We start from the raw sequence: 26,855 nt of genomic DNA, 5'->3' as shown, positions 1-26,855 counted from the left end.
AGATTCACTTTGCAGGAATAGGAGAAACAAAATGAGAAGTGCTAATCTCTCCATAGGAACAATTTCTTCGGCCTGCAAATTATTTGAATGAAGATCACATCTCATAATTGCCGCAGAAAGATGTGAAAATTTTTCAACTGTTTCATGAGGACTGTCATATGAAATAATCTAATTTGTACCTGAGTTTTCCTCTGCAGATGTTTTTTCAGTACAGAAGTTCCTGAGTGCATACCTTACTTAGTTTGCTGAATTAGATATGAGGGATAAATTATAGCATGTATGTAAGTGGCAAATGTGGTCACTTAAACAGAAACTACAGTGAAAGGTAGATGTTTAAAGAATTCTGTGGTGAATTTTCTTAACCAATATCATAAACCAATCCTTCAGAGTAAAAAGTACTTTAACATCCTTTTTCACTCCCTTTTATAAAGGAGTTGCTGCCTCCAGTAAAGCAACTTCTTCGAGTGTTCCACTAGGCAAACTTCCCTATATCCCAGTGACATGAGATTCTACTACCTTTCTTAATTTACTGCCACCTTTACCATTCAAGATATTTCTTAATAGGACCAAAAAACTTTTAACAGAGTTTGCTATCTGGCTGAGATATGGATTTGCTAAGAGCAGTATATTTGGAAACATGTTAAAAAAGGATAAAATTTTTGTTCATACCAGGACATTGTACCCAAAGTGGCATCCACAGTCTTAGAGGTGTTGTTCCACAGAGGGTAGATAGGAAGCATAAAGTTTGTTTTACCCCTGCAGGACTCATTGCATCCTCTCTTCCTATTTGTTTAAAATAAAATTCAGAATCAGAGAATGGGTAAATTTGGAAAGGACCAGAGTGGGTCATCTGGTCCAACCTCCCTGCTCAAGCAGGGCCATCTCAGAGCACATTGCACAGGATTGTATCCAGACAGTTCTTGATTATCTACAGTGAGGGAGACGTTACAACCTTTCTGGGCAATCTGTTCCAGTGCACAGTCCCTTGCACAGTAAAGAAGTTCTTCCTCATATTCAGGTGCCTCAGTTTCTGCCCGTTGTCTCTTGTCCTGTTATTTGGCCCGACCAAGAAGAGCCTGGTTCCATCCTCTTGACACTCTCACTTCAGATACTTATGACTGAAGTCCCTCTCAGCTGTCTCTTCTTGAGGCTGAACAAGCCCATCTCCCTCAGCCTTTCCTCATACGGGAGATGCTAAAGTCCCCTAAACATCTTCATAGCCCTCCATTGGACCTGTTCCAGGAACTTCATGTCTCTCTTGTACTGAGAAGCCCGGAACTGGACACAGCACTCTTAATCCAGACTCACTAGGACTAAGTAGAATGGCAGGATCACCTCACTTGACCTGCTGGCAATGCTTTTCCTAATGCACCCCAGGATACCATTTGCCTTGGCTCCAAGGGCACATTGCTGGCTCATGGATAGCTTTGTTGTTCAGCAGGACCCCCAGGTCTTTCTCTTCAGAGCTGCTTTTCAGCAGCTTGGTCCCCAGCCTGTTCTGGTGCCTGGGGTTGTTCCTCCCCTCGTGCAGGACCCTGCACTTGCCTTTGTTGTATTTCAGACAGTTCTTCTCTGCCTCTCTCTCTAATCTGTCAAGGGCCTTCTGAAAGGCTGCACAGCCCTCTGGGGTATTGGCCACTCCTCCCAGCTTTGTGCCATCAGTGAACTTGTTGAGGTGGCCTCTGCCCCTTCATCCAAGTCATTGATGACTAAGTTAAACAATACTGAGCCCAGTATTGAACCTGGGGGGATACCACTAGTGACAGGCTTTCAACAAGACCCTGTGCCACTGATTACGACTCCCTAGGATCTGCTGTTCAGCCAGGTCTCAGTGGATTTCTTTTTAGAGCTTGATTTGCTTCTTACATGCCTTAGTGGTAAAAGGGATACTACACATACTGCACATATGTAGCTTTATTACCACAAGTTATGAACAGAGGTGACAGCATGCACAACTTGATTACCTGGAAAACTATGATCACTGTCAGAAATAAATATAATGAAGCTAAAACAGGTGATAAATATTTGCCATCAGGCCCTGGAACATCAAAAATTGGTTTCTTCTTTTCACCATATTGCCATACCCATAGACCATGACCTGCAGAAGAATTGAAAGAGAGAAAAAAGCAAATTGACTCCAAGGAAAAGTGCTTATGGTATGAATTTCTTCTTAGAGCTATGTGGGAAATTGGTATTTGTTTTCTACTATTCTGCATGACTTCTCCAAAATGCCGCAAACCCATGTCTTTTTCTGCCTTGGGATTTGGGGTTTGAGAAAGGGGTTTGTCTGGCCTTAAGGACAGCATGCAAGACTCATTTCACATAACTTTATACAAATAAAGTGAGCTGACTAGTCTGAGTTAGTAGTTTAGACTATTTCTGTAATAACCAAAGAAAACTACATTTCTTCAGAAAGTGATTAATTTCAGTGATATTCTATGTGTTTAAATGAAAGAACTCCACTGACTGCACTAGGTCTATCACTAGTCAGCTATTACTAAACTAGTTTCTGATGGATAAAGTCAGAAGAGACTTTAATTTTACTGTGTGAATCTTGTCCACCACATGTACAGAACTAATGAAATAACAGCATCAGCAGAATCAATAGCATGGAAGCTGAGGAATGAAAAACAGAAGAAATTCTGAGCTGTGCTCAAAACATTTTTTCAATTGATTGTGCTGATAACTAAAGATAAGATTGTTATTATTTCAGGAAAATTACGTTCTTGCTAAAGGGACAGAACGTTGCCTTTTCCAGTACAGCACTAAGATTTACAGTCCTAAAAATTCTAAAATGGTATGCCTGATGCTTTTAAGGTTAAAAAAGGAAGAACTTTGCCACAATAAGACGCATTCAAACTATTTTCACTATTTGTCAGAAATTAGAAAAAAAGGACAAAGGTCTACTTAAAAAGTAATCTTTTGTAAACCACCTTTGACAAGATCCCTTACATCTTGATACAAAACCCAGCAATGAACTCTTGAAAAATAAATCTGCCAAGTCAGCACATTATTTTGTCCTTATATGACCAGTACGAATGGATTACCATCATGTCTTTATTGACGTGTATATTTTTACTCTTGAGAGCAAAAATCAAAAGCTCCCCACTGAGAATGACCTACATAAAGACTTGTTTTATAAATATCCTTAGATTTTCAAAAGAATTAAGTGTTGTACCTTCACTTACACTTTCTCAACAGAAGCTACAAAAATTGCCTGACTTCTACAGAACACAGCTTTTAACATCTTGAAGCACCAGGCATCTCTGGTTTCCAAGGACTCGAGTAAATGTCTTTCGAGCTGTCTGTGGTTGTTACCACCTCCAGCAGTTTGCTCTGGCCCTCTGCTGGTGGCTTCCAGCCTTGTAGCAGACGGGACACAAGGGAAGGACCCGTCACCTACCGTGCGCCAACCCCTTCCATTGACATTCTCGCCTCTGAGGAGTTTCAGATGAACTGAAGCCGCTCTCAGGGCACACCCCACTGCTGCTGCTCTAGGGGCAACACCTTGGATGCAGTGGCAGAGGGGACAGCTGCAGGCAGTGGCTCCCTGCAATTGGAGCCTTATCATGATACTTCAGTCTTGCAGACTGGCTGCCCGGCACTGAGACACTACAAAAGTGTGTCATGAACTCAGTGGAAACAAATATGCTGGGTGATTCACAGCTGGAAATACTCATCTTTAAACAGTATTTAACAATACCTGGAAAAAGGCACACAGAGATATATTTAAATGGCATAAGATTGTTATTAAACTACACCATGGTTGTTAGGAAACATTCTGGTGTTTATGCCATATGACTCACATACAAACATTACAGAACACACAAATATTAAGGACATGGAATTCATACGCCATACATAAAGAGTAATTTTGTGTGCCAAATGTAAAACTCAATTCCTCCGTGCAAATGAATAGAAAAAAAAAGGTCTGAAGAGAATTAACCTGAACTCCAGCAGTTCCTTTAAGCACTCCAAGAAGTCTAGAGAGTATTCTACTTCTAATTTATGCAGATTTACACTTTTACTTATTTCTTCTATGTTAAAGCTGCAGCCTTAGGGACAGCTTTTCCATGTTGCACACTGTGCTCTGGATTTAATAAATAGTACTGAGTAATAGGACTGTGCTAATTATGGTGGTTTTGTGCTCATAAATTACATTGTTGACCGATTAATGGCATGTTACACTCCACCACCTGTAATTTTGATGGGAGTATATATAAAGTGGGTTTTTTGGACTTGGCATTCTTGAATGGGTAGTAGAATCTAAGCCTTCAGATCTCTGTGCTAATAGCATATATTCGATTGACACTAAGAAGCTATTTAGATCAGCTTATGTATCTATACATTTTGATTTCAAAGAAGAAAACACAACAAAAATTAGCATGGAGGTAGCTTTCCGGATTTCATGTTTTGGCAGATACATATGTTTTCAATAAAGCTAAGTGCATGAATCCTAAGACAGTGTGACACTTAAATTTCTATTTGTAAAGAGCACTTACCAATGGCAGAGAACAGACACATGATTAGAAGTATGAGGACACACCAAAGGACATCAGCATTCATCTGTCTTTCAAGCTTACTGCGTTTGTAACGTGGTCCATTATTATTTAACAAAGCTTTTGTCTCATGCCCTGCAAAAGGAATTGCATCAAATGTGTCATACGGAATTTTGTTATTATTTTAAGGAAACTATAAAAGGGCAGAATGTCTCTTAAAACAGAAAAACAGCTTTTACCTGCATAGATTACTATTCCTGCAACTTCTTCTGTATTTCTAATGGTACATCCACGTAACAAAAGATTATCTTTGAACAGTCCATCCTTTTTTCCACTTTTATGTATACTACAGAAAGTTTAAAAACAGAACAAAACACAGCATATCAAAACATTAAGCTTGTTAAATCATACTGCTCTGTAATATAGCAAGCCCAGGAAACATCTTCAAATTTAAGAAGTCTTTTTCTATCTGATGGCAAAATATTTCCTTAGATCTTCCTCCTGGGAAGATTCTCTGTCAGATTTTGAAAACTGAGAATACTTACTGAAGGATCCCTGACACGCAGCCGCCCAGCTGGAGCAGCACCAGTTGCTGTTAGATATACAAATGTACTGGACAAATGCTCACTAGAGATATGCAGGCCAAATCGACAGCATGTGTGCAGCCTAGCTAATGCTTTGAAAATGCATTGGACTTCCTGTGCATGTGCAAACTGGCTGAGCAATCACAGTTAATCCAGTCCACCTAAAAGCAGCTGTGTAGTGGATATGATTAACCCACTATTCACATGTTCTTACCAAAGAAATCCTAGAAAGAAATATGGTGAAATTGGGAAAGGACTGCTTCAGAAGCAGCAATACTAAGGAAGATATTCCAGGGATAATATGTATCAGTTCAGTTAAAAGGAAAAATATTCCATGGGTTTATCAGCACGGACAACAGAAATTCCTTTCAGAACTGTCTCACCAACTATCTAAGAAAAACCAAAATCACCTACACCCTGGTGATTCTTGTTGATCAACACCAAAACACATGAAGAAAATGTAAAAAAGCAACATTTCCACTACAACTTATACACTTTATACTGTGTATGAACTGACAGAGAAACACAGAAAACAGCCTTACGAGACTTAATAGGGAAATGCTAAACAATAATAACAATCAAAAAATGGTATTAGAATATTTTTAAGGTAAAACAGACAAACCAAATAATAATTTCAAACCATTTTTAAATGAATAAAATTTCATGTAATCAACTGCAGTATCCCAATACCTCAGAGAATATTAAAGCAAAGTCTGAAATGTTTAAATGTCCTCACTTTCAGGCATCAAAACCATTACACTTTCAAAGTTGTGGTAGTTTAGTCTAGGCCTTCCTTGGTGACCAGTTTGTAACCAAGGAAGTGCCCAGATTTACCTGGTATTCCCTACGATTTTTACGTAAGCCGGGGTATAAGAACAAAGGAGGAGAGGCCTTCGCCCCTCTTTCCTTCCGGTGGCTTTGGAGGTGCGGGTTTCCCTGCTGTTGAGTCTGTCATGTTGGGGAGTGAGGCCTGGTAAGGCCTTGCCGACCTTGGGAGACGGAGGTTGCCGGCGGTCGTTCCAGAGCGACTTTCTGTTGTCCCAAGGAGAGTAGTAAGATATTCTTTCGCTAATTCTTTTAGTTACTAGATCTTGGGCTATTGATTGTGTATATTTTATTTTGTTTGTGTTCCTTTTTTCCTTCCCCTTTTCCCTTTTCCTTTTGAAATTGTACATATATTTCAATTGTATATAACTGTAATATAAGTGTAATTATATTTATATATATTGCTTTAGCTGTCTCTCGTTTCGGTTCTCTTGGTTTTTTTTTTTCTCTTCTCCCTTGGTTTTGGGGGTAGGGGACTTCTTGTGGAGAGGTTTGGAGACTTGGCAGGGAGCCAGCTTCAAACCATATCAAAAGTCTAAAAAATGGACTGCTATAAAAAACTAGCAAAAGCTGGGAGTCCAAGAGAAATCCTGAAAAGCACATGTACTATACTAAAATTAATACTGTGCTGCTGCAACGCTGAATTTTATGTCTACCTGGATTTGAGCACTTAAAATTGTGTGTCCTCTGAAGTCTGCACACTGGTTTAAAATTGTGGTTTTTTTGTAAAGATTGAGTTCTTTTTATTTGCTTCCAATTTTCTAAGCCTTCACACCTGGGTTACATATTTATATTTTTCTCTGTTAGACTCCTTTTGTAAATGAGGACCAAAACTCTAACTTTAGTACATACTGCTAGGATCTCAGGCCTAAGAACTATATCAAATATCCTGAGATACATAAGAAGAAAAGGTTCACATTGGTAAATTCTTTGTACTTGTTCCCAATCTAGTAGGACTACTTCCAGATTATTCTGTAACGCTGATTATGCTATGTAACCTCAATGGTCAATGCTTTTAGTGAGCAGAATATACCTGTAATATATACACACATTTATAAATAAGTTTATAAATATACACACATGCATATACAGTCTTTTTTAGTTCAGTACAATATATTATACTCACTCTCTGCTCAAAAAATATATATACTAAAAGCATTGGTGTTTCAACAAGTATGCTTAACTTTTCACTCTAGAGATGGAAAAAAAGCATTAGGTTTGACAGCTGAGGTAGCTGCAGTAGTGATAAGACTAGAAATGACCAGAAATGGAGGAGGAAGAAGTAGATAACATCAAGTTTGCAATCCTAACACAAAAATGAAAGGTGGCTTTTTCATCAGGAATTTCCCCTGCTCAGCCCATCTTCCCTGCCAGCCTCAGATACAAGAACAGAGGTTTTAGTTCTGTTCTCTTCAGCAAACCTCCTTAACCCACTGCCTCACCTTTTGCCAAAGAAGCTTCAAAAACTGGGGGCTGCCCAACATCCCTCTTACAGTATGCCAATAGCTGTCAATTTGTCTGGGCCGAAACTATGCAAAATAATTTCTTAATGATTCCATACTGTCAAAATTACAGTGCTACCAAGATTCTGTTATTCCAGTGCTCTATAAAGCTGAATTTACATTAGCCTTTCTCATAAATCATGAGGATATTTGAATTCCCAATAAAGTCTCCAAATGATTGTTATGATTTCTGTTAATAAATGGGACTTTTTAAAGATAAAACCTACTTACGTAGTAATTGCTCTAGCTTATAATTTTATAGCCTTCATCAAGTTTTCACACTTCACAGTAACAGTGGACTGTGCCAGGTATATTGCACATGGCAAACTTTATATATAATTACTTGCTTATTTGTTATTATCTCATTTTACAAAACTCCTCCAAAGCAATAGTACAACATCTGAACTTAACCTGTAGGTGTCAATACCCCAATCTACTGCCCTGACCCACAGGCTGAGCCTTCTGACCACATCTCATCCTTACATGCACTTGGTGCTGATTTTTACTTTTCCATATCCAAATGAAGTCAGACAACTTAACTGTTGCTCATCAGATCTTTAGAAAACACGGATGAAATCAAAAACTAGGAGAAAGAAGCTGGCAGAGGCTGGAGGAAACTCTTGTTTCCCTCTTGTCTACAGTCATGCCCAGTGACTCGCTAACAGAATATACATATAAGACAGTTGGGCACTGATGCTAAAAGGAAGAAAAAATTACATACGTAAAGATCTGGATTAAAATAATAATGAAAACTGGAGCTAGATAAAACTGCTCATTTTGATAACAAACCTGCCAGTTCTACAACTTTATGTCTGAGTTCAGAGATGGCCTAGATCCCATTTCTAGCCCTGTAGAGTTATTAACCTTAAGCTTATTACAAAAGTTGAACAGTCTGTTTTCCCCTATCTCGATTCAGGTCAGTATAAGTTATAGGCAAAGAAGGAAAATTTTCTCGGTCATTATTTAAAACAGTGTCTAGCTAAAGCCTTTCAGATGCCTGGAATGCAAAGGCTAAGCCGTGAGGAAACGCACTGGCAAGTGCAGGTGCCACGCTCTTTTACTCTACAATTTCTCACATGGATGACACTGCAATATGTAGTATCTAAGCATCTAAAATACAAATGCACCACAAAGTAGGAGAAATGGGCAGACCAGATGCAGTTAGCTACTACCACGCTACAGTACTCTGAAAGTGTTTGTATAGAAGTAAGAGTTTGGGTTTAATACAGCAACACAAAAATAAGTCCAATGGTAGCTCACTTCAGCCTTCTATTATGTTTTTCCTTGTTATGTGTTTACCAGCATTAAATAACAAGGAAACGTATCAAACCTATGTTCAAATGAGAGTATTTTCTTTCACTTTTTGTTTTCTCATCTTACAAAGCAAATGATAGGGCTGGTATTATTTTCCAAGGCTTGACACTCCCAAAGAAAATATTCAACAATCTTAAACATAGTTTCAGTGATCAGTCAGAAACTTCCTGACTCTAAATTGTGATGAAACGTAGTCTAGGTTGTTTTGTGTTTTTTTCCAGAAGATGTGGTGTTACTGTAGCACACTAGAGACATCATTGTATATATATATATATAAAATTGTTTTTCCTTAAAGAAACTATAGCATGATTTTATATCAATTTGGTTTTGATATGACAAGCTTTGAAATAGAAATACAGACATGTATTCATATGATTCATATTCATCTTCATGTTGTTATTATTATTATCATAATTATTATCATTATTGTTACAATTCCATGCTATACCTATTCAGGTATGATCAGATAAAGTTTTATGTTCTTGTCTAATAATATTTTTTTTATTTTCAGAGAAAAGCTGAAAAGTCAGAATACCAACTACGACTTATCTTTTTCCCTTGCCCATATACACACAAAAAGGTAGAAACGTAATTTTAAGGCCAGTTTTGCTATTTTTGGAAGCTGGCATGGGATTTTGAATTTTTGCTGTGCATACTGTACATAACCTGGCTAGACCCATACAGGCATGCTAGGTTTTATTCTATTCTTTTTTCACAGAATACTTCTTACAGGGGAAATAAAAGTGAGGGAATATGCTCGGGATATCTGAAGGTACAGACACTGCAAAGCAGTATTAAAGCAAACACCTGAGCAAAACCAGTACTCTGTCTGTGTGTCTGCACACCCCAACTGTGTTCAATGCAGACCGTGGCAATATAACTGAAGAAGTCATATGCAGTAATGTGCTTGCTACGTTTTTGCAGATAAAGAGTAGGGCCAAGCCCATCTCAATGCATTTTGCAGTATTTTTAAATTTTTTTTTAATATTGTGTCTCCTTTTATTCTTGCCTGCCTGTGCTACATTGGTTACCTATAGTGATAATGATAGAAAAATTGTGGGGAACAGAGTTTTTTACATGTTTAGAGCACACACACACAAACATTTCTGTTCCCCAGAAGATTTGTCAGCACAGACATTAGAACCAAAGATCATTTCATATTTCAAACAGAAAAAAAAAGTCTTAGTCAAAACTGGAAACTTACTAAGTGGTCAAAGCTTCAAGCAAACTTTGGCAGTAATGTCTCAGCATAGCTTTTACATATGGATTTCTTGGCAGTCTATTATTTCATAGCACTCCTATTTAAATATCACAGTATAATTTCTTTTCAGTTGAGTTATTATTGGCTGGAAGCTATCTGAACCATTCTTTCAAGCAGCAACCATTGAACAAGAATTAAGATCTGAGTTTAACATGGAAACTATATGTTTCAATGCTATATGTTGCTACTGTATGATTTGAAATAGACCCATGATTTCATTATACTAATGAAGGAAATCTAAAAAGAGGGGGGGAAAAGCCATCTGTGATAAATTAGGAGACTGAGAATTTATTTGCCAAGGGGTTGGTGCCCACTCTTTACTTCAAACGGCCCATGGTCCTTCAACTGTAAATCTCTTGCAGCATAGCTGATGAGAGCTGGAAATCACCTGATGCTTTCTGTCATATTCAGAATTTATGTCTTGATTTTTTGCTGTGTCAAAATATATTCACATCATTTGTGAAACCTTAAAATATGAAGAAGATTAAATATAACCAATATTGAATAATAGCCACCCAAAAGATAATACCATGTTTTCTGCTACATAAATGGTTCTGTAACTTACATGCCACATGCCTTTTCGATATGGAGTAAATAAGTAAAAATATAATGAAAAACAAATTTACGCATATTTTCTATGGTTTTCAACCTCTGCTCAATATTTTGGGGACTAAGATTCACACATAGAGTGTGCTAGAAAAGCTGCCACACTTTCCATTTCTATATCTGGAAATGGCATTTCTGCGGTACAGCAGGCTCTCTATTAATGGAGACAGTTACACATCCTCATGCAGTAATGTCTAATACTAAACTTTTATCTTTGCATGAACTGTAGGGCTTTGTGCTGCTAAATAAAGGAACACGTTTTCCCACACTACAACTTGATGTAGTTTCAAAGAAACTGTCCCGATTTACACCAGTTGACAGTACATCCTACACAATCTGTGACATCTGAGAGTAGTAACCGAGGTGGTAAATGGCATTACTATAAAAAACTCCCCAAGCTCCAGCAATTTACCTGGTGACATTTACAGAATTTAATACTGTTTATCACTCCTAATCAATATGAGTGTTAAACCATTGCATTTGAAACACAATTATTGTGTGCTTAACTCTCTTAATTAAAATTTAAGCAAACATGGGCTGTCTCCATGTGGTAACTGTGTAGAAAAATAAGTTTGCAAGAATCCATCTCCTAAGTCACCACAACCAGCTATGTTGGAAGCAAAGTGCTTTGTACATCCTAAAACATTTCTTTTGGAGAAGGACTGATTGGCTAGATATGAGCACCCTGTTAGTGCAATTCTGTTTGTTTATAATTAAGTCAAGTGGGCATACATGATGTGGTAATGTGCAAGCAAACCCATCATGTGAGCCAATAATTTTTTTTTGTCTGAATGAGAAGAAAAGAATAATGCCATAGCTGGAGAAATATGAGTTTCGCCTTATGATTTTCCTCCATGACACATATATTAAACATACAACAGATCTTCATAAAAGCAGTGTCCAACAGATTGTGTTTGTTGTTGCCTCTCTCGGACTGGTTTTCTATTTCTTCCCATTTCCAGATGGGCTTTTTTTGATGCATGGAGGGAAGGGAGAAGAGTATCTGTAACTGCAGTGGTTTATGCCTTCATTTCTAGAGTGTAAACTGATTGAAGATAACAACTAAATCCATCTTAAGGAATGGAAACGTGACGCTCTCATCTCACCCTAAAGTGGGGATCCTCTAAAAGGAGTTTAAATATGCAGCTCTATTTAGATGTGATGATGATGCAACTTACATAAGTCAGTGCAAAATAAACCAGCATTTATTTTATTCCATATTAGAGAAAAGAAGTGTATACTGAAGGATACTATATGAAATACTCACATGTAACCTCGAAACCTACTTAAGTCATTGTTTGGCTTCTCACATTCAATGACACTGGTGAACTTCAAAGGGTCAAACTCTGAGTCCTGGAATAATAAAAGTGTTAATTACTTAGAGCAAATATTTGCAAATTATATCCAAAATCTCTTTCTTTTCTACCTTTTGTAATATGTTAAAGTCCAGTTTTTTTCCAAAGGCAATCAAAGCAAAGACACTGATGACTGGTGCTGAAAACCAAAGGGACCTGAGAAACAAAATTCCTTAGATGCTTTCCAAAATATCCCTTACAAGGATGACTTTTTTGTTCTGCAACTGGAAGACGTGAGTTTCTATAAGCATTAGATAAAAGATGCCGAGCCCAGCAATCAAATGAATTTGGTCTGGAGTAGGAAAATGAAATTTACCTGGGAAAGCTCAAAATATTCAATAGCATCATTATATTTCATGTTCAGTGAAGCTACTGAAAAATCTAGGACAATATAAGTCAATATACTGCCAATTATGGCAGCGCTAATATGAGCTTTTGAAATATTAGCAAGACTTCTTAATTGCTTTATGCCAACAGAGATAAATTAATCTAGTACGGTAAATTACACACATATAGCAGAATACCTCTTTCTTAATTATCACTTAAAAACATTCTTGATTGTCTAGCTCATTATTCTGAAGCTGGTACTTCTGCTGACTATATAAGTTTACCTATAGTTAGCACCTCGTTGTGTTTGAGGAAAAACATCATATCACAGCATAATTACTTTATTCTGTTAAATAAAAATCAAGGTTCTCCTTTCTTTGCCAGATCGAACAAACTATGCAGTGAAAGCAGATATGTCTGATCCTGGTGCTGTGGAGAAGGCTGTCTCCATCAACAAAGACTACCTTTATAAAGCTGCTTTGCATCACACTTAAATAAAAGAATTGTGTATTATCATATTACTAGGCTCTCAACAGTGCTAGCACTTCATATCTTACGTTTCATAATGGTTTTTCTGAGCAGCTGTAGACCCCAAACACTACTTCTTAGAGCACACTTGTGAGACTGAGAATCACTAACGAAAGGACAGACACAATCTTATTGCCAGCTTCTCTGAAACATACAGGTGTCTGTTTTTATGATATTGACTCTACTCAGAAGAGGTGAAAGAAACCAGATTTTAAATTAGAGATAAAAGAAACTAGAGGATATGTCAGAATAACCACTGGCACCCTCCTTCATTTTTCTACCACTTATACCTGGAAGAACGACAGACTTACAGTATACAGGAGACAATTCAAACCACCCACGCCTGACACTTTTGAAAATCTTTTCTGTATTTTCAAGAAACAAAAGATGATAAAGAGAACTGTGAAGATGGGCTGTCACTTAGAGACAGCTACAGCCCACTGGAGGAAAGAAAAACTTTTACATGCAGAATTCTGCTTGTAAACAAGGAAGAAAAAAAAAGGAGTAAAACCAAAAGACAGCTTTGAGCAAAGATTGCTATGCTGAGAATCAGACTCCCCAAATTATGTCAAGGCTGACAGTCAAGTACCTGAGCCATTTTAAGAAATCCAGATGATCTTCTCAGAACTAAATACTATTGGTATTTCAGCTCATTAGCTGTATCTCCTGGTCAGCCTTAAACTTCTCTAGGTGACTGAAGTTTGATGCTGAGAATGCTTGGAAGTACCTAGTTCTATAGAGATACCTAAGGCATAATTAGGCTGTAGAACGGGCGTATTGTAAAGCCACACATTCACACCCCTTTTAACCCTTGTTCCTTATCTGCTCACTTCAGACAGGTACAAACACCAGCAGACACAAGGAAGCAACCACTGGCTAGAACAGACATCACTGAGCTTTCAGGCTTTGACATCTGAAATCTGCTACTACAGCTCCTAACTGTACACACTCCAGCAGTCACAAGCTCATGTTACAGAGACACTATACTAGCAGCCAGGGTTATCTGGCAGCTGGCTTTGCTTGAGCTTGTTGGAGAAGGTGAAGTTCTCCCAAGTCACACCAAAGCTTGCTGTGCTGGGAAAGCCTATTTTCTCTACATAACGCCTGCTCTGCTCTTCCAGAAGATGATCTTTTCCTTCCTTGCTCCTATATGTTCCTTGGCAGAAAAAAAAAAAGGTACAGAAAAAAATAACCTACAAACATTCACCACTGTAGCTTAAACTGCATTTGTAAATTGGAGGGAAAAGATTGGAATGGGAATAATTTCTTGTCTTTTTATTATAACATACTATATATATTACATTTAATTTAGCACAAAATTTCATTCAGTGGTCTTAAAAAAAAAGAAAAGAAAGAAATTTTAACATCTTTGATGAAAGCCCTGAGGGAATCCTAGACACCTAATAATAAAATGTAATGTAATCAAATGCAGGCTTTGTATGGCTGCTGAACTCAGCAGAGACAGCGTGGTTTCAGTGCAGTACAGACACATTAACTTCTAGAGCAACTGGAAGCTTGCAGACTGGATTCCCTTTCTGCTAAGAAAACCTGCCAGTAAGGCCAGATATTTAACAAAAAAAAAAAAAGGTACTTAAAATCTAGAGGCTTCTAAAGTCTTCACAAAAAAAGAAAGATCTTGTAAAGATCAGAGAGGACTAAGTGTGCCCAACTTACCCATCACTACCATGGAATATATTGTCTTTCTCCCTCCTTTGTTGAATTCTTTTAATTTATTACTCAGCTTTGGAACTAAAAGTACTTTATCATTAAATCTAACTGTCTGTATATTTGTATTCTGTTACAATTAACTTGACATATGTGATTATGGTCTTTAACCAGACAATATCTGGGAGGAGAGAAAAACTAATTAGAATAGTAGTTTACATAAGGAAACAAAGCTGATGAATTCTGATTTATGGCAAAAGCTCTTTGGTTTATTAATAAATCAAATCACTCCATCTCTCCATCTCTTCCCTGTGAAATGGAAGGGTAGATCTACACTGTATATTGCAGCTGATGACACCGTTTTGATGTGAAAACGTTTTTTGGTATATGAAAGAATAAATATGTTAAATACAGCCTGTATGTGACTGCTTTTAGTGGTTAGAAAGAAGCACAAAGTTAATGCAAGATTTCACAATGATCAAGGTTTTGTTCCTTTTTATGCTGCTACCTACACTTCGGCAGCAATTGAAACATAACTGTAATGATGTTCTCTCTCATAACATAGAAGTTAAAGCCAAAAGTGTTTTTTTCACAGTGCACAAATCACTATTTGTGCTATTTTCTTTGTAAAAGTCCATAAAAAATTATCCCCCACTACTTCTAATTTTTCTCTTACACTGAATTTCTGCATCACTGTTCAGACACAAAAACCAAGATCAAAATATGGTCAAATATTGAACTTCTCCAGATCTTTGTGCACTACTTATCTGGTGTGCCTTATTTTCCTTATCTTACTTCCCACTTAGAGAACTACTGGGCATTAAAGCTGTCTCCGTCTCAAGAGGGATGAAAAGCTCCATGCCTAGATAGACTGCAATCTGAAATGAGGCTTTCCAGTGCCTAATTTCCCTGAAATCTTGACTTATGTGCTGTTCTCACTGTCTCCCTGTGCACACCAACAAGGCCAGGCCATTCACAAAAAGCAGCTGAAGGATTTTTTTTATTTTCTGAAAGTATGTGTCATATTTATTATTTGGTACTTCAGCAGGTGTCCCAAATTTGTGCCTTGTACACTACTGATCTGAACAACTTCATTTCTGGTTGATACAAACCTGGGAGAGATTCAAACATTGGGTATTCTATGTACTCAGGGATTCTGCAGAATGTATTTTATTTCTTCAGGATGCCTCTTGGAAAGAAAACGTTTAACATCCTATCCATAAATCCTACTTCTTATACTTTCTTAAAACTTCAGGAAATTAATTTTTAGTCTAAGTGGAACAATGGAAAAGCTTATTTTCCTAACATAAGCAGACTTAGTCAAAAGCAAAAACCTGCTAAATACTGATTCCTTCAAAACTGAATTTCAAATTAAATTGCAGATGCAAAGGGTTCCATGGCTAGGCTTTTAAGAATGCTCCAGCTATTAAATCTGATGAAGAGTTCCATTTAAAACAGTATCTTGGGCTGTGTCATATATCCTAAAAAGGCAAAGTGTTGAGGAGAAGAAAATGTTACAATGCTTCTATAGAGTGGAGAATCAACAGGTAGACAGATGAAGAGACTATAGAGATTTGTCACAAAAAAAGCAGACTGAATTTAGCTCTTTCCAACATGACTTTGTAGCTTCAGCCATAAAATCATTCTGAATCTCTACAGTGAAATGCCAACCTTTTCGATTCTGCTGGCAACCTCACGAAACTGTCATAGCTCAAGGAGCAAAGCATGATGCTCTGCCAGATGAGTCAGTCTGACAATTACACAACGTTCAAACAACATATTTCCCTTCATTAAATGCCTGTTGTATGAGTGATTTAATAGTCTGCTAGTGATATTAATAATGCATAGTTATTAAAATGTTTTCCTTTATGCATCTGCCCTACTTTATTTCTGCAGAAACCTGACTTTGATGTTCGGTCCTTCCTTCCAATAAGACAGCAATGAGTAAGTACCCGGGACGCCCTTAGGTGACAGTGACAGTTACCCACTTATCACATTGTGTTTACTGGCTATGCTGGGTATCTTATCCAGACTTCTTCCTGCAGTACAATTGCTGATGAGGGCTCTGGGATTTGTTTTGGCGTGTATGTCTGGAGGAAACAAAAAGGGAGAAATGGAGTCATGGAGACAACTCCAAGAAAATATTTAATAGACAGAAATCTGCCTCAGCCAGAAAAATAGCTTTTCCAGCTTAAAAGCTTTTAAGTGCACTGAGAACTCATGCTCCTAATGCTTTGGTCCATCCTATTACTGCTTTATATAGCAGTACCCTGCATTTACCATATAAAATTAATCTGACCTTTTATTAATGTGCAACTGGGATTACATGCTGATGTTATGTATCCAAAGCATACAGACTGTTTATATACTAAAAGAGTGAAATGTTTTAAATGTCTAAACTGCATTAGTCTCTCTGGTACAATTTATCTGTGCCACTAGTTCACAAGAAAAGGAAGAAACAGTTTGATCTATGCTGTTTAGGAACTAAGAAGATCGTTTAAAAGTAACTCATGTTCAGTATTCATTGGACTATTGGAACTCATATTCAGTAAGCATTGGAACACCTGAGCAAGTCAAATACATATTAGGGGGCTGATCTTCCCCTGGCTGACCTAAGTTTTCCCCTTTGTAGAAAATAATATGAAGGTATAATACAATATCCAGCCTGCAGGAGAGAAAATGTTGCAAGTGTTGCTTGCAAGGCCTAGAACGACCTCAATAATTCTATGACAGCCAGCTGAAGAAACTGCTGTTACTCCATCATGGGACAAAAGTACCAAAAAAAAAATGTCAACAATGCTGAAAATACACACATGCAAGTTCTAATGTCTCTTGGGATGATGGCCACTCTTAGCAACACACCAAAAATTACACGGGTGTGAATGAATTCATTCATGGATCTTAGTAGCGCTGGAGAGTGGTAAGGGAACAGTGTTTGTCAAGGCTGAAATACAGACCCAGATCTGGACAATTAAGAAAGTGGTATCTGCCTGTTCCAAAAGCCAGTCACTAAAATAAATGAATGGGCTCACACCTTGTAAGAGCCAACCTCAGCATTAGCTCAGCGCTTCAACTAAACCACAAACGAAGCGTCTCAAGGGCTCACAAAACTCTGTGTACAACCTACATTGCTCCTGCAGAGGCTTTTCTCTTCACGGTTACAGACGGATGTAACTGTTCCCACTCTCCAGTTCTTCCCCCTTTCTGGAGAGATTTCCAGCAGTCTTTCTGCTGCATTTTGTAACTGCTGGACGAAAACTTCACTTGATTAGTGGCAGAAGCATAGCCCACTCATTTTAAAGGAGAAGCACAACTGCTCGGGTCAGCTTCTGAATATACCTTGCCCTACTCCTGCTCTAGTCCAGGCTGCTGGCCAGTCTGACTTCTTGTGGGATGAAGTTTTGCCAGAAGAAATGGCGGTGGGAAGGACTAAGACTCTTCAACCAGAAGAGGAAACGTTAAGCACTGCTCTTACATCATTCTACAAATCAAACCCAAAATATCAGAGTCCTGAAAGGAGAGAGAGTGTTTGGTAACGCAAGGGTTTCCTTATGAATGGTAAAATCTAAAAGTAGCAGCTGTAGTGTCAGGATGCAGTTAAACAGACCAGAGCTTGATGAGTCCACTTCAACCTGAAGACAGGATATCTAGATAAAAGCACCTTCGCTTTGCAAGTTATGTTTAAGAAACGTCTCTAGGATGTGAAGGAAACCTGTAACATACAGCAATTGCCTAAGGAACTGAGAGACTTCAGACCCTGGCAATGGTAGAGGAGCACAGAGGGAAAGAAGCAGTCCTAATGAAAAGACACCTTTTATTCCACATACTACAAGGCAGCATTTATATCGGCACTATCACAGTTTTTTCAGCCTTTCCACAGGCATTTCCAGTGTGAGAAGGTGTTATAACCATGTCAAAACTCCCCAAGCTGGACACTGGCATGATGTCTTCACTTGGATTTGTATTTTGTTTCAACATTCACCATCACCCTACTGCAAACATGGCAAGAAGAGTGCACCTTCTCCACTTAATCCCAACTGTTTCTGTTCTTCCCTCTTAGCCCTGTGGAGAGGGTGGAGGAAAGATTAAGTGCAGTGTGAAGATTAAGTCAGTCTGAAGGCAACAGGGCTGTGGTTGCCATGTACAATACATGGGGGATGTTGGGATGGCTGTAGAATACTTTGGCTAAGAGCTTCCCCTCTGACCTATTTTCATCTTCTATCTATTCTACTGAACAAGCTCCTTTGCAATCAACATGCTAAAGTCACTGGTAGCAAAGTGGAGAACACCTTTTCAAGGAATTCAAGAGTGACTTTTTTCAGATACCAGCTGATTGCATGTATTTTATGAAGAGAAACTCATAATGGCCTTGCCAGTTTCAAAACTGGGAAATGAGCTGAGGGGAATGAAAACATATCACTGTGGTAGAGATGAAGTTCACTTCCCAGTTCAGCACTCTAGTCAGTCTCATATTTCAGGCATGCACAATGGTTACAAAGTTCCTGCATAGTCTTGTCTTCAGTAGTCTATATGCTTTGTTCAGGTAAGTGTGGAAATAAGACATACATGAATATGACCTGTTCAATCAGAGCACAGCAGAACAGTGGAGTCTATTATTCTTGTGCAGGCTTTTCTCACAAATTATTCTCTGGGTATATGTCATCTACTTGGGACTTCTGCAAGGACTTTGATATGTTCCTCCACAACATTCTTGCCACTAAATCCGAGAGACACAGATTTAATGGATGGTCTCATAGATGGATAAGGAATTTGCTGGGTGGCCTTGTCCAAAGAGGTGTAGTCAATGCTTTTATGTCCAAGGGGAAATCAGTGAGTGGTGTTCGTCAAGGGTTTGTACTGGGGACCACTGGACATCAGAGACATAGACAGTGGGACTGAGCGTATTCCCAGCAAGCTTGCAGATGACACCAAGCTGTGTGGTGTGTTTGGCACACTGGAGGGAAGCGATGCCACCCAGAGAGACCTTGACAGGTTTGAAAGGTCGGCCTGTGCAAACTTCATGAAGTTCAACAAGGCTATGTGCAAGGTCCAGCACGTGGGTCAAGGCAACTTCCAGTATCAATACAGGCCGGGGGATGAATGGATTGACAGCAGCCCTGGGGATGAGGACTGGGGATACCAATGGATGAAAAACTGAACATGAGCTGACAATGTGTACTGGCAACCCAGGAAACCAGCTGTATCCTGGGTTGCATCAAAAAAAGCGTGGCCAGGATGTTGAAGGAGGTGATTCTGCCCTTCTACTCCACTCTTGTGAGACCCCACCTGGAGTATTGCATCCAGCTCTGGTATAAGTAAGACGTAACTGGTAAGAGTGGATCCACAGGAGGGCCACAAAAATGGTATGAGGGCTGGAACACTTTTCCTATGAAAAAAGAAGTATAACCGCTACAGTTCTGTGTGGAGAACAGTCCAGTGTCCAGTCACGCACCTATAGGACAACCACAGTTTGCTCTTTCATGAGCACATACACATAAAGTATCTGACCATCACAGAGTCGTAGCAGAGCTTGAAAGTATGAACCCAAGTACAACCTAAGAATGGAAATTTTCATGTTTTATTGAAATAACAGTTTTGAGACATACAGTCAGCCACTTCTCACGTAAGTAACATTTTAATGCAAATTTGTACTGACCTCTATGGCCTTATCAGTACTAAACTGTGTAAAAGACTTGGAGGGTAGCAGCAGGTGGAGAAAAGAGAAGTGGGATGAGGATTCATATCGTTGATGCTGAAATAAATAGAGGAGTTCCTCATATTTTTGCTCTGCCTTTTCTGGCAGAAAAGCAGACCCCTTCTCCACCTCAGTACTTTCAAAGAAAAGTGAGACCATACTATTATAGCTGGAGTTACATGTGGTTTAATACTGTGAACCCTTCTGCTCTGGCAAAAAAGGTCTTTCCATCCTTTTCTAACCACAAATACTGTCACCTGGGATGGTGGTATCAGAGGGAAGTGTAATATGATGTATTTCCAGCTCAAAATCTCATACCTAAAATCAGGAATTCTCAGTGTTATATTAGAAAATCTCATTTCCAAGAACATATTTCAAATATTTCCTGTTCTCAGGCCAATGTATGGCTAAGGAATAAACAGTTCTAGAAATAAGCTTTTGTTCAGTAAAACTGAATTAGGCTACATCAGAAAAGTCAAGACAAAAAAAAACCCCTGGAAAATCTCTTCTTAATTTGCTTTAAATGTAGATGTTTACTTTTCTATAACAGGAAAACCATATAGAATTTTATATTCTCTATGGACCTGAAATGCTCTCTTGTTTTCAGAGAAACAGCAGAATGGAGAAATGCTGAGCTATTGATACAGAGAATAAAATATCCTGCCTCTCTAGAGGTCAGATGCAGCACAAGCACTGGCATAATGCATTTCCTTACATGGATTTACCACTGTTCCACCAGTGCTGGAAGGATTACTCTAGGGATGAGAGGTCCTTCACAACCATGACACTCAAACTTAGATTCATCAATTTTGCCCCTTTAACCTATATTTAAACACAAAACCAAACAACCAATGGCAATGGTAAAAGTACTCCAGCACTCTTCAGAACTGGACTCTCTCTGCCCTCCCCCTCTTCCCCCAATGCTTACATTATTCTATCCAAAATTTTCGCTTACAGTTATTCAAATTCTTTATCCCTCTAACGGTGCTCTCTCGAAATTCAAACTTGTGGCCTGGACACCTGCACAATGGAAACTAGAAAGAGATGCTAACCTTGCTCAAGGCTGACCAAAGAGGAAGTGAACCATCATTCTTGAGTTTTTATTTCTCCATCCCTTCCAGTGTGAGACTGCTGACTAAATGGCATGGTAAACTGTGGAGTGAAAAACTGTTCTCAACCTTCCTTTAGGACTTTTAGTTCACAAAAAGTTTGCCACAGTACTGACTTCGGTCCTATTCTGCATCAGGTTGTTCTGCATGCATCTGTGATACGTTTGTTTCTCTGTTAGAGAGGCAGTATTGCTTCCTCTTTAACTAGACATGCTCATGGTTTCCACACAAGTCATCTCTGAACACAATACTATCCAATAAAAGACATAACAATATAGGTGTACAGATTTTCAAAGCAATTCACCCCTCATCAAAGAAACAAACGTTCAAGGCATGACCTCAAACAAAAGTCCTTCACAGGGTGTGATATGCTTGCATTTTGCACTGAGAAACACACCTTTTTACAAGACTTATCTTCAGCTAAAGTGTAAAACTAAAAAAAAAGTTTTAATTTTATATCCTGGTAGAGCATAGGGAAAACCATTGTTTATTTTTGCTTGTTGGGTTGTTTTTTTTAAACTTTCTTTTCCCTTAGGGAAATCTAATTTTGGCAACATGTGTGGGATGGAGCACTAATCTGCTATTTTAACATGTGCATATCTGGAATTTTCAAGCCACTTTTCATCACCTTATGAACCTTCTCAAAATACTGCAAAAAAGAAAGGCACAAGGAATAACCCCAAAAAGAGAGACAGTGGCTGTTCTTGTGGCCTGATTCTACCCTGTTAAAGTACTTACAGTCAAAACAACACTGAGTCAAACAACACCGATTAGTTCACATCTACTTGATTATAATAGTGTAGTATTCCCAGAAAATTGCAGGTAGATGATAGCCTGAGAGTACTCGTAGGACAGGAAGCAACAGGGAGAGTATAGCTATACCTGCTCTTGTCTTGCTTTAAAAGATCCAATCAGACTCTTTGAGATAACAAGCTCATATCAACAGGTAAGTCGAAAACTAGCCTGCCTGGAAGTTGAGCTAGTTTAGCTTTAGCTGTTCTCTCAAACTGGGCTAGTTTAGTCAATGCAGACCGATGCACAAGAAATCTTAGATCAGTTTAGACTAAACCAAAATTCGAAAATCACTTTATTTTCTCTTTTTTTTAATTTTAATTTTTCTTTGAGTGAGTAAAAACTGAATGCAAAAGCAACATCTACACTGAGATACCAAGGCTGCCCTGTGATTTGTTTACATGCAATTAGCATGAATTGCCCTTGCCAAAGTACAGAGCAGCCTGGAGCCACCAACAGTCAGGCTTACAAGGCAGCCCTTCTAGAAAGCAATTTCTGCTTCTCTTCTGGGTCAGCTTCTGCCTAGGACTCACAGGGAAAGAAATAAATGGTATAAATGGTCTAATGCTTAAAACAGGGAGCTGTGGGACTGTTTTCTCTAAGTTCAGCTGTACCCAGTGTATTTCCAGCACAGTGCAGGAACATGTAGGGCTGGAATAAAAGCTGGATCTGTCAATTTAGCCCAACTTCCAGGCTGCGACAGATGAGCAAATGTGCCTGCAGTAAGCACAGGCTCTGCGTTTATACATATTCCAGAAGGGTTCGCAAACTGACTTGAGAGGAAATGAGACTCATGAGTTATTTTGGTGCTAGTCTGCATGCAAATGAACCTCCCAAACAGGCAGACAACAAATTCAGATATGCTTTTTAGACAAAGTAAATAAGCAGTCACGAAGTCATTTGCAAGGCTTATCTAAACTTGTTTAATCATGCTACTATAAGCTTGTTTTGAACTAAGTTCTACTCTTAGGAAAAAATGAGAGGAAAAAAAAATGCACCCCCTATCTCCACCAGCTCTGAGAGAGATACACATGCACCTCCTCACAGGGGATGGCAGCTGCTACATTTAGCTTAGCTTTCAGCTGAACTGAAGTTTTCCACATAAACATCCAGGACACGGGCACTGGGTTAATAAACCATAAGCTGCTCCAGAATCCACAGTGAGTTTTTGTGGATTTTGTTAAAAGGCATAGTGAGTAAAAACAGTGGAGCAAGGAAATGTAAATGTTTTTCATGAGTCTAGATTCATACTATCAAAATATCCTAAATCAAGTTTATGAAATCTGAAAGGGAGTTTTGAGCTCTCACAGTCCAAAGTATCTGCTTTCCACTCTCTGAAGAGCGGCTGACATGACGTCTCAGATGGCTGGAAAACATTCCATAAGCAATGTGGAGGGTGTGGTGGCACAGCAGCTTGCAGAGTAGCACAGAAAACACATTGATTCCTCCTGCCTACTGTGTCTCCTATTAGACCCAGCACACCAGAAATGGCTGCTGTGACTCGGCAGCAGTGAGAGTGGGTTTGAAATTAGAAGGAAACTGGTAGAATACCAAGAAACAGTTGTTTTGTTTTTCTTTTTCCAAGAGATGTTTACTGGTCACTGCTAGCACTGTTAGATCACTCACGGTGAGATTTAGCGCAGTGCTTTCCCTTAGCTGCACTTGCCAATGCGTCATGCTGCACACATGGACCTGATTTGTATTTCAGGGTGAAGATGGTGCACTATCCTTTTGGTTTCAAAGACATAGCATTCAGAAATATGTTTCTGACTATTTTAAGCATTTCTAACACATCCTGTTGCTGTAGTAGCAGAATAACAAGAACACAATATTTAAAGCCTTGGAGGAAAAAATGTCAAGGCCTTTGAAAACTCTCCTGTTTACTTTTTTCTTTTTTAACCTACTCACTGAGTGATTTTCTTTTTTCTTGACTATTTTGAGTGTACGACAACAAGGTATTGATTCAAACTGGTGTCTTCAGGCACGGAAGCCACAGAGGAATATATCAGTGAGTCTTCTCACTGCTTGTGTACTGATACATTGTAGGATCTTGTACAGAAAATACAGATTTATGTCAGACATATCCCATTCGTTAACAAACATGCAAAGCTAACAAGCAGTGTGTTCCCAGTCTACTATAAATTACTCAGACAATTCAAAGCAGCACTAAAATAAACAATATTTCTAGTCACTTGCACTATAAAGGAAAACAGTTTCTTGGAATCCACAAGCCCGCAAATGCTGATCTTGGATCTTCTGAGCATATGTTTAGAGTAAAATAATACCTGCAAAGCATTGGAGACAAGGATACAGAAAAGCTTCTATCATTGCTTATTGCTTCTTCAAGAGTCAGGCTAAAAAGATAGCAGAATTGTACTTTTGTGAACAAAGATTTGGAAGGGAGAAACCATAAAACCTTTTACTCTCTGAGACTATGGACCTTATATGCTGTTAATTATGAAAAGAGACACACAGAGATTCTTCAGAGGATGTTGGCAGAACAGTGGCCCTTCCAGAGGGCAGCTGTACCCAACATAACAGCACTGGGCTTGCTGGCCTTTGGAGGGGGCATTTAGAGAAAATGCTGTGGTGGCAAGAAAACCATGCAGAGCACACCCCATTTCAGTGACCCTAAATTGGCTATCAGGCTCTCTATGAGAGCTTGGTGCAGACCTGTGGGACTGTAAATTGCATGGGTGCACACAGGGCAGGAACAGAATCAGAAAAGCATATAAGTAGCTTAAAACAACTGTTCCTACTCCCACCCTCACTCCATTCCCATGCCCAGCAGAGTTACTGGTATAGAAATAGCTATCCTTTGTTGACCTGCTTCACTGGCATGTGTTCAGAAGTTATCAGTTAGCTCATATACAAAGCACAGACAGGCCAAGCTTTGTAAAAGTTTCTTTTAAATACTTAAGATACCGCTACAGAGACATTATTCAAAGACAGCTATTGACAGTTGATGTTTTAAGAAGAAGCTCCCAAAAAAAATCTATTTCTTGTCCTGTGATAAGCCACATGACAAGGCACGTCATTCTGTAAGGGAGGTAGGGAAAGTGTTTAGCAGTGTGGGAAAGAGAGGGTCAGGACCACATAATCTATTTGTTTGTTTTCCTGCTTGAACAACAGGGCTGCAGAATGACACAGAACAAAACAGCTATGCCCATGACAGAGAGTTGTTCTGCTGAGCACTATATTAATGAAAAAATGTAAAAGCATTCTTGGACAATACATGAACAGGTTGGGATGCAGGTCCTGTAAGAGATTTGGGAATGAGCTTCTCTGAGGTTTGGCAAAAGGATGGTTAGCACTAGGTGCAAGAAAATTTTGGTCATCCAAAGTATTTTATGAGATCTAACAATAAGTTCTCTCCAGTTGTCACAACTTAAAACATATCCAGACAGGAACTACACTTCAATCTTCAATCCAACAGACAGGCATCACCTTGTTATTCCATGCTACTTGGCCATGGTCCTACTATTCATCCAACATTTCCCAAGCAGCTCCCTCAATCTCACTGCTCTCTCAGCAGGGCAATATCTTCAAGAACGAGAATGAGCCTATCCTTACTAGTACGGAGTGTGAAAGCTAATGTTGCTGCATGAATTAACAGTGTGCATAGACAGGTTTTGGCCAGGAGTTTAATGAGGATGGCAAGTATTCTGCTGGATAACTTATGGGGTGCTGTTACAGAGAGGCTCTGTGATGCTGCAGCTGCTGAAGACTTAGTACTTGCAAGTGTGCACTTTGCTACAACTTAGTTGATGCAGGAACCCAGGCTTGGATATTTCCTGCTTTCTCGGCTATTTTAAGAGAGTGGAGGTAGTCACATGTGGTTTTTTTACAGGCTCTCTTTCAATACTTGACTCCTTGAGGACCAGTCCTGTTTTCATTGGAATGAATGAGCATTCTGTCACTGCCCCCAGTTTAACCCCTGACAATTTACTATGGACCTCACTGCTATTGTAGCATGGCATCTTGTGATCTGAAATTTATTTAAAAAATCATTTATCCCCATTTTTCAGAGCACACTTCTGAGATAGAAAAGTTCCATAATCATCTTATAATAGAGAGAACTAAGATATGGAAAGAGGATGAGCCGGAAATCCAAAGTGTGCCAGGTGTCTACAAAGCTGACTGTAAGTATCTCCATGATAACAGATTTCCTCAATAAAGCAGGGTATGCTAAGCAAGCCATGCCACGCATACCCTGATGTGCTTGGCACATAAAGTTAGCTAGGCAAGAACTGTCTCCTCAGCCTTCTTCCCCAACAGGACCCAATTCAATCTTTGATAACCTTTAACCTGCTTGAGGAGAAAACAGCACTGCCACTCACTTCCATACAACAGTCTAACGGTTACAGGTCCAGTCAAACTGTACAAAACCCAGAGCTGAAGTCTTTAGCTGCCTGGTTTGGATCAGCAATTTAAACCTCATCATGTATGCCAAAGATGACATTGCAGGGGTAGTCCCTCCTGGTTTTTCCTACTGTATTAATGTATGCATGTAATCACTGGCTGAAGACAAAGAAGTGTCTCCGCAACGGATGGCTCAGGCACACATCTAGGCTCCACAGCTCACAGGAGCAGGGGAGTCTGTAGGGTTGGCAGGTGTCCTCTCAGCCTGCCAGCTTCCAGGAATAGAGCTGGGTCACTATACTACTGCCAGGAGGCCTGGGATCCCAAAACAGCATAAGGGACTCCTTTGGGCAGCAAGAGTCTTGAAAGCTAATCTTCTGATGATTTGTACTTGGACACATTAATTCCTTTCTCCATGTTTACCAACACCT

The 26,855-nt window shown here is 39.0% G+C and overlaps 1 protein-coding gene across 2 annotated transcripts in view; it reads right to left on the bottom strand.

Annotated features, from left to right (window-relative positions):
* The window catches only part of ATP10A (ATPase phospholipid transporting 10A (putative)), a 115,400-nt gene that overhangs the window by 40,339 nt on the left and 48,206 nt on the right, over window positions 1-26,855 (bottom strand). For both annotated transcript variants that reach the window (XM_027674848.1, XM_027674850.1), the window contains exons 3-6: window positions 11,859-11,944; window positions 4,739-4,845; window positions 4,503-4,634; window positions 1,965-2,098 (exon numbers count right to left, since the gene is read on the bottom strand). In XM_027674848.1, coding sequence (XP_027530649.1) covers window positions 1,965-2,098; window positions 4,503-4,634; window positions 4,739-4,845; window positions 11,859-11,944 — 459 coding nt within the window. The remainder of the gene's footprint in view (window positions 1-1,964; window positions 2,099-4,502; window positions 4,635-4,738; window positions 4,846-11,858; window positions 11,945-26,855) is intronic.

This window comes from Neopelma chrysocephalum, unplaced genomic scaffold, assembly GCF_003984885.1.
Source record: "Neopelma chrysocephalum unplaced genomic scaffold, ASM398488v2 Primary Assembly neopelma1_25, whole genome shotgun sequence".
NCBI lineage: Eukaryota > Metazoa > Chordata > Aves > Passeriformes > Pipridae > Neopelma > Neopelma chrysocephalum.
This window is presented reverse-complemented; position numbering and strand designations above follow the sequence as displayed.